This window comes from Ctenopharyngodon idella, chromosome 1 (assembly GCF_019924925.1).
Source record: "Ctenopharyngodon idella isolate HZGC_01 chromosome 1, HZGC01, whole genome shotgun sequence".
Taxonomy (NCBI): Eukaryota; Metazoa; Chordata; class Actinopteri; order Cypriniformes; family Xenocyprididae; genus Ctenopharyngodon; species Ctenopharyngodon idella.
In genome coordinates, this window is record NC_067220.1 from 2,975,175 (window position 1) to 2,983,610 (window position 8,436).

General features: G+C 38.9%; 3 protein-coding genes across 8 annotated transcripts in view; 2 read left to right on the forward strand and 1 right to left on the reverse strand.

Annotated features, from left to right (window-relative positions):
- The window catches only part of adgre5b.3 (adhesion G protein-coupled receptor E5b, duplicate 3), a 102,763-nt gene that overhangs the window by 58,268 nt on the left and 36,059 nt on the right, over positions 1-8,436 (reverse strand). The gene's annotated exons all lie outside the window — the stretch shown is intronic.
- Positions 1-8,436, forward strand: part of LOC127508262 (gastrula zinc finger protein XlCGF52.1-like) — a 111,172-nt gene that overhangs the window by 7,255 nt on the left and 95,481 nt on the right. Inside the window, exons 3-5 of one of the 6 annotated variants that reach the window (XM_051886006.1) lie at positions 102-493; positions 2,629-3,666; positions 8,156-8,421. The exons of 1 other annotated variant lie outside the window; for it this stretch is intronic. In XM_051886006.1, coding sequence (XP_051741966.1) covers positions 277-493; positions 2,629-3,666; positions 8,156-8,217 — 1,317 coding nt within the window. In that variant the 5' untranslated portion in view covers positions 102-276 and the 3' untranslated portion in view covers positions 8,218-8,421. Of the gene's footprint in view, positions 1-101; positions 494-2,628; positions 3,667-5,437; positions 5,838-5,921; positions 6,005-7,117; positions 8,422-8,436 lie in introns of those variants that run through there. 4 more of the 6 variants (XM_051886015.1, XM_051886023.1, XM_051885997.1 and 1 more) reach the window with 4 other exon arrangements.
- Positions 4,481-8,436, forward strand: part of LOC127508364 (zinc finger protein 37-like) — a 95,395-nt gene continuing 91,439 nt past the window's right edge. The window contains exon 1 of the mRNA XM_051886220.1: positions 4,481-4,564. The gene's annotated coding sequence lies outside the window, so the exon portion shown is untranslated. The remainder of the gene's footprint in view (positions 4,565-8,436) is intronic.

Genomic DNA, 8,436 nt, shown 5'->3' on the forward strand with positions numbered 1-8,436 from the left:
AACCAGCAGCTAATCAAACTAATCACCAATATAACCACTAGAGATAACTGCTGAGTAATGAGTCTAATATTAACAAGTTGTTCTTTATTTGTGTTTGTCAGGATCTGGAGAAGGTTTCAGTGTGTGTGACTGACAGGGACAGAAGCTCAGGATTCAGTCTGGAGATCCAGAGACACACAGGACTCAGAGCTCAGCCTCACTTTACTGTGTTATACTGACGCTCAGGATCATGGATCCGCTGATCAAACCTCTGACTGTAACGCTGGAGAACAGCAGATGCTGCAGACGCCGCTGAAGATGTGCTCCGTCAAACTGGTGGACTGCAGGAACCTGATAGAGAGCAGAGGAGAAAAAACCACAGCAGAGGAACAACAACAGAGACATGAGGAGGAGGAGGAGGAGGATGGGATTGATGATTATAATACGGAGGATGAAGGAAATGATGTTGAGGATGAGAATAATAGAAATGATGACGATGATTTTATTTTTTCAGGTATGTTTCTTCCATTTATAATCTTTTGTTGTGGCAAATCATAGTAAGAATCTGGGAAAAAAATTTGTTGTATTCCTAAATCAGCAGAAGCAAATATTATTAATGCGAACCAGTGACAGTGATAATAGGAAAATTAATGGACAGGGATTGTTTTGGCTTTACAAAAGCTCTAGGAAAGTTATTATCAAGCTAAAGTACGTTTTTGATTGAATCACTTCCATTGTATTAACTTAGGGGCCGCTTAAATTACACCTTTTAACTAAAAACAGAAGACTTTTAATGCATTCTTGTCATTCATTTACGTGTTTAGTCTATAGGTGTGTGCGTTTGAATGTGTATGTGCACAGGCGCTTAGTCTTTCTTTACAAAGTGACATTGCAAAATTGGCCTGCATAATACAGAATTATTAGTCGTTTCTGCGGATCCATGCGAACTGGAATCATTTTTATAATGTTTTATCTATATGCTACATAGGGAAAGGAAAGGGAAGGAGGCCTTCGCTGGGTATAGTTTAGTTGACACTTCAGGGCTGTGTTTTCTTTGTGCCTAGGCGCAGGTCCTTCATCTCATCTGGATACGACCTGGATCTGGCAGACTACGGTAAACCTCGGGATAAACAGAGAGAGACTAATATTAGCGCAGACGCCATTCTTCTTATGATGTAGCGAGTACATCAGGTGTTATGGGAAGTGTTCCCGGTTCCGGCTGACCTAAATTAGGAAGACTGTTCCAAAATTTAGGTGCCAAATAAGAGAAGGATCTGCCTCCTGCGGTTGATTTTGATATTCTAGGTATTACCAACTGGACAGAATTCTGAGTTCGCAATAGACGTGAAGGACTATAATGCGTTAAGAGCTCGCTCAGGTACTGGGGAGCGAAACCGTTTAGTGCTTTGTAAGTGATTAGCAAGATTTTATAATCTATTCGATGTTTAACAGGGAGCCAATGCAGTGTTGACAGAACCGTGCTAATATGGTCGTACTTCCTGGTTCTAGTAAGAACTCTAGCTGCTGCGTTTTAGACCAGCTGGAGTTTGTTTATTAAGCGTGTAGGGCAACCACCCAGTAGAGCGTTACAGTAATCTAGCTTTGAGGTCATGAACGCATAAACCAACTGTTCGGCATTTGTCACTGAGAGCATATGTCGTAGTTTAGATATATTTTTAGGATGAAAGAATGCTTTTTTACAGATGCTAGAAATGTGGCTTTCAAATGAAAGATTAGTATCAAAGAGCACACCCAGGTTCCTAACTGATGACGAAGACTTAACAGAGCAGCCATCAAGTGTTAGACAGTATTCTAGGTTATTACGTGCATAAGTTTTTGGTCCAATAATTAGAATCTCTGTTTTTTCAATAGTTTAAGTAGTAGGAAATTACTGGTCATCCCATTTTTTGTATCAGCTCTGCATTCCGTTAATTTTGTGAATTGGTAAGATTCGTCAGGGCGCGAAGAAACAGAGCTGAGTATCATCAGCGTAACAGTGAAAACTAACGCCATGCTTCCTAATGATATCTCCCAAGGGTAGCCATGTACAGAGTGAACAGCAACGGTCCTAGTACTGAGCCTTGTGGTACTCCATATTGAACCTGTGTTCGGTGTGACATCTCTTCGTTTACTATTACAAACTGATAACGGTCAGATAAGTAAGATTTGAACCATGCCAATGCAATTCCAGTAATGCCAACATAATTTTGAGTCTATTTAAAAGAATATTGTGATCAATAGTGTCAAAAGCAGCACTGAGATCTAGTAACACTAATAGAGAGATACAACCACGACCTGATGGTAAGAGCAAATCATTTGTAACTCTAATGAGAGCAGTCTCAGTACTATGGTACGGTCTAAATCCTGACTGGAAATCCCCACAGATACCATTTCTTTCTAAAAAGGAGCATAGTTGTGGTGATAATAATAGCCAGCTTAAAAGTTTTTGGTACATATCCTAATGACAAAGATGAACTAATGATATTAAGAAGAGGATCAATGACCTCTGGAAGCATCTCTTTCAGTAGCTTAGTTGGTATAGACAAATATAGACAGATATTATAGAATTTTTATATGATAAGTGTATAATTCATTAAATCTATTTTTGTTCATTTTAAATTAAACATTTTAATACCATTTTCTTTTCAGATGAGAACGGCGGATCATCTACTGATAAAGAAATAACCTCAACATCAAAAGATCAGCTGAAGGTCAAGAGTTTTTCCTGCATCACCTGTGGGAAAACATTGAGTTCACAGCGTAATTTAGTAAGACATGAAAGAACACACACAGAACAGAAAGACTTCACCTGCAAGATATGCGACATCAGCTTTCCTACCTTAAAAGAGAGGAAACTTCATACAAAAGAGCACAGCGTGAAGAAGGAGTTTCGCTGCGAACAGTGCGGGAAGGATTTTTTCACCACTCCTTCTAATATGAGAATTCATATGAAGTCACACGCTGGCGAAAAGCCTTTCCACTGCAGCGAATGTGACAAGAATTTCAGCATCAAAAGCAGTCTTACTGCTCACAAGCGAATTCACACTGGCGAAAAGCCTTTCCACTGCAGCGAGTGCAACAAGTATTTCACCACCAAAGGAAATCTTGATGCTCATAAGCGAACCCACACGGGTGAAAAGCCGTACAAGTGCCCTCACTGCGAGAAGAGATACAACCACAAACCCCATCTGAAGGCCCATGTGCGTGTTCACACCGGAGAGAAGCCGTATCAGTGCAGCGAATGTGGAAAAACCTTTACAAACTCACCTTCTCTGAGGTCACACCAAAAAATACACTCTGAGGAGAAACAGTATAAGTGTTCATACTGTGATAAACGATTCCGTCACAAATCTAGTTTGATTTGTCATGAGAGGATTCACACTGGAGAGAAACCGTACCTGTGCTCCTACTGCGGGAAGAGCTTTTTTAATCCAGCTCATTTTGGATTTCATCAGAGAGTTCACACTGGAGAAAGACCGTATCACTGCAACATTTGTGGGAAGAATTTCAGTAAATATGATACCTTACAAAAGCACCAGCGGATTCATACAGGAGAAAGACCGTACAAGTGCTCTCAGTGTGACAAGACTTTTGCTCGATTAGATGTCCTGAAGACTCATGAGCGAGTTCATACAGGAGAGAAACCTTACCGCTGCTCCATCTGCGGAGAGAGATTCACTTATTTAGGTAGTTTTCAGACCCACCAGAAGAAACACACTGAAGAACAAACTGCTCCAGAATCATCATAGTGTCTTTTCGTCAGTAAATCCGGATAAAAGGCTCATTCAGCTCATCCTGAAACTGCACATTGAGCTCTTTCTGCCAGTAGGGGGCAGTGTCGCATTGAGCTTTCATGTGGTTTGGGAGAGTAGAGATGGATTGAACCAAACGCTGTAAATAAAGTTGTGTTTGACAGAATAGAACAATGATTGTATCTTAATCTTGACAGATGAACTCGACCTATTAAAGGGAACCCCTGGTGTTAAGACTTGTATGGCTTAATATAACATAAATGATGTCTCTTACTGAAATATGTACCAAAAAGCTGCACAATGTGGCATCGTATATTATATTCCGAGTTGTGTTGCGGTAAAAATGTGTCATGGATTTTTTAAATAACGTAAATCTTTCATGGGTTTTCTACTACATATTTCATTATGAGACATAATTTACTTTATATTAAGCCATACAAGTCTTAACACCAGGGGTTCCCTTTAAAAGCCTCAAAATAATATCTATGAGTGCATGCAGTGCTGTTAAACGTGTTGAAAAGTGGCTTAAGTATGATTGTAAGGTCTTTTTTCCATTGTTGGATGGTTTTCATTGGAGTTTTATTTCATCAAGAAAGAGGTTTTCCTTTCACAAAATGTTATTAATTTTTAATTTCATGTGTTTTCCCAGAGCATTTGTGCCACAATGTCAGGTGAGATATTTACCTCAAAAAAAGAATCTTCTGGGTGTAAATACAGCATTAGACACTACTGACTTGCAGGTGTTACAGGAACCTTTAGGAGGCGCTCTGACGCTCTTCAGTCCGCCGGTAAAACCGCTGAAGAAAAAACGAAGGCTGCTGCACTGAGACTGAGGTATGTTTTGTATTTTTAAACTGTTTATGTGAATGTTCATTTTCTATTTTAGTGTTTTGATGAGCTTCTTCGCTTTTTATCCTTAACGAAATGTGGTTACTGTAGTAAAATAATGGTTTAACCATGATTTTACCACGGTAATCACATTTATCATTGCTAATTACAACATCTGCGTTTTAATTGTGATATCTGTAATAAAACACTTAACACGTTTAATTTTAAATGCTGGACACTTAAAGGAAGCTTAGAAACGAATATCAAGAATGTTTAATTACTGAAATCTGCGTATTAAATCCAGCAGCTAAATTTAAGTGTTAGATAATGATAATGTATTATAATGATATTCTTACAATAATGAAACTAAACATACACACGCTTAAACACGTTATATCTGAAATGAATATTTCTGAATATTCTCAGAAATTACAATCATTTTCTTATTGTGTAGTTCTGCTTCATAATTACAGTCATTCTGAGTTTGATAAGTGTCTGTCGATTATAAATGTGTCTTTTCGTGATGTGTTTGTGTTCAGATGTTGAGCATGAAAGCACAGATGGATGTGATCTGCTGTAAATCAGTAGGAACTGATCTGTCCATGCTGGATATTGAGGATTTCATCAGTGAAATCTGTCAGCTGAAGAAAGAGGTGGCGTCACTGGAGGCAAAGCTGAGAGAAAGAGGAGACAAACCCAACAGAGAGGTTTGAGCGGCTCATTTCATCCTTCAGCTCAATCAAACCAAAGTTTTGTTAGCTTCTCACTTCTTATGCACATCTCAAATTAAACCAGCAGCAAAATATGCTTAAAAAATCTCCAATATAATGAGTAATGAGACTAATATCAACAGGTTGTTGTTTATTTGTGTTTGTCAGGATCTGGAGAAGGTTTCAGTGTGTGTGACTGACGGGACAGAAGCTCAGGATTCAGTCTGGAGATCCAGAGACACACAGGACTCAGAGCTCAGCCTCACTTTACTGTGTTATACTGACGCTCAGGATCATGGATCCGCTGATCAAACCTCTGACTGTAACGCTGGAGAACAGCAGATGCTGCAGACGCCGCTGAAGATGTGCTCCGTCAAACTGGTGGACTGCAGGAACCTGATAGAGAGCAGAGGAGAAAAAACCACAGCAGAGGAACAACAACAGAGACATGAGGAGGAGGAGGAGAATGATGATTATGATGAGGATGATGATGGAAATGACGTTGAGGATGAAGAGAATGAGGAAGAGAATAATATAAATGATGACGATAATGATTTTATTCCTTCAGGTATGTTTCTTCCATTTATCATCTTTTGTTGTGGCAAATCATAATAAGAATCTCTGTAAAAATTTAGTTGTGTTCCTAAATCAGCAGGTGCAGACATTATTTACTGTGAACCAAGGTGTTGAAAACACTGTATCATAGAGATGCATCGATGTATCGGCCAACAAAGGGTGAGGAAAAATGTGACCGCAACTCATACTGTGTGCGAAGAAAATCTCTCGTGTTGAATTTAGTTAACAGCTAAAAAAATAGCCACGTTAAAGCAGGCTCTATTTGATCCTATGAATCACCTGTAGTTCAAGCCAGGGTTGCCAGGTCTGTGTTTTTTTTATTTTTGCTACATCAAACATTATTTGTTAGCGCCTCCCATCCAATAATCACAAAGATCTTTGTGCTTTGTTACTCCTGATAAGAAATAAAGTCTCAGTTTTCAAATTCTGTCCATTTTATCATGAAATTCAAACAAATGGCGATTTGCCGCTCTTAAATGTGACGTGACATATTGCTTTAGCGCCTTAGATCAAGCGGCAGTGCGAGTCTTTTCTTCCCCATTAATAAAAGGTATATCTAGAAAAACATGCATGAACATCAAAAGGTATGTTGAAAGATACAGTAGCGTACAACTTACCGGAATACATCATGTCTCATGTAATCACTTAATCTGTGTTTTAACCATTGAAAGATGTCAATAAAACAGCTTGTGAACAATATGTCACATAAAGCATCACATTTACCTCAGGAATATTTTACAATGTTTACAGTTCTTTAGTTAGCTATAAAAAACCCTAGAGAGGAGCTTATTTACTGTTAATTATATGTTTGAATAAATTTGCCATGAAGACAATTAAGTGTTCATGAAAACTACCTTATGTGCAACTGAGTTTTATACAAACATTTCAGTTTTTATTTGAATGTAATTATTATATCTGAAAATAAATGGCAGCTGAATATAATAGTGTACTAAATGAGATGGTTCCCTGTATAGTTTGCAGCATTTTTTGGGAGAGATTTTTTTTTCCTTAAGAAAAATCAAACTATCGGTATTGGCCGATATCATTCTGAATAATCGGCAATTGGTATTGGCAGAAAAATTTAATATCGGTGCATCTCTACTGTATCATGAGCAGCATCACAATTTCAAATTCATTTTGATTAATTTTTAAGCTCTAGAAGTTAAAGACAAATATAGACAGATATTATAGCATTTCTATATGATAAGTGAATGATTCATTAAATCTGTGTTCACTTTAAGTTAAACATTTTAATACCTTTTTTTCTTTTAGAAGCAAATGGCGACTCATCTTTTGATGAGGAAACAAACCCAATATCAAAAGATCAGCTGAAGGTCAAGAGTTTTTCCTGCTCCACCTGTGGGAAAACATTGAGTTCACGGGAACATTTAGCAGGACATGAGAGAAAACACACAGAACAGAAAGACTTCACCTGCTGGATATGTGACATCAGCTTTCCTACCTTGGAAGAGAGAAGACATCATACAAAAGAGCACAGAGTGAAGAAGGAGTTTCGCTGCGAACAGTGCGGGAAGGATTTTTTCACCACTCTTTTTAATATGAGAATTCACATGAAGTCACACACTGGCGAAAAGCCTTTCCACTGCAGCGAATGTGACAAGAATTTCAGCATCAAAAGCAGTCTTACTGCTCACAAGCGAATTCATACTGGTGAAAGGCCTTTCCACTGCAGCGAGTGCAACAAGTATTTCGCCACCAAAGGGAATCTAAATTCTCACAAGCGAACCCACACGGGTGAAAAGCCGTACAAGTGCCCTCACTGCGAGAAGAGCTTCAACCACAAACCCCATCTGAAGACCCATGTGCGTGTTCACACCAATGAGAGGCCGTACCAGTGCAGTGAATGTGGGAAAACCTTTACAAACTCTACTTGTCTCAAGTCACATCAAAAAATACACTCTGAAGAGAAACCGTATCAGTGTTCACATTGTGATAAACGATTCCGCCACAAATCTTATTGGATTTGTCATGAGAGGATTCACACTGGAGAGAGACCGTACCTGTGCTCCTACTGCGGGAAGAGCTTTTTTAATCCAGCTCAATTTATACTTCATCAGAGAGTTCACACTGGAGAAAGACCGTATCACTGCAGCGTTTGTGGGAAGAGTTTCAGTAAATGTGGTACCTTGCAAAATCACCAGCGGATTCATACAGGAGAAAGACCGTACAAGTGCTCTCAGTGTGACAAGAGTTTTGCTCGATTAGACATCCTGAAGACTCATGAGCGAGTTCATACAGGAGAGAAACCTTACCGCTGCTCCATCTGCGGTGAGAGATTCGCTTATTTAGGTAGTTTTCAGACCCACCAGAAGAAACACGCTGAAGAACAAACTGCTCCAGAATCATCATAGTGTCTTTTCGTCAGTAAATCTGGATAAAAGACTTATTCAGCTCGTCCTGAAACTGTACATTAAGCTCTTTCTGCCAGTAGGGGGCAGTGTCGCATTGAGCTTTGAACCAAACTCTGTAAATAAAGTTGTGTTCGACAGAATAGAACAATGATTGTGTCTTAAATCTGAGAGATTGAAGTCGACATATTAAAAGCCTCAAAATAGTATCTGAGTGCCTGC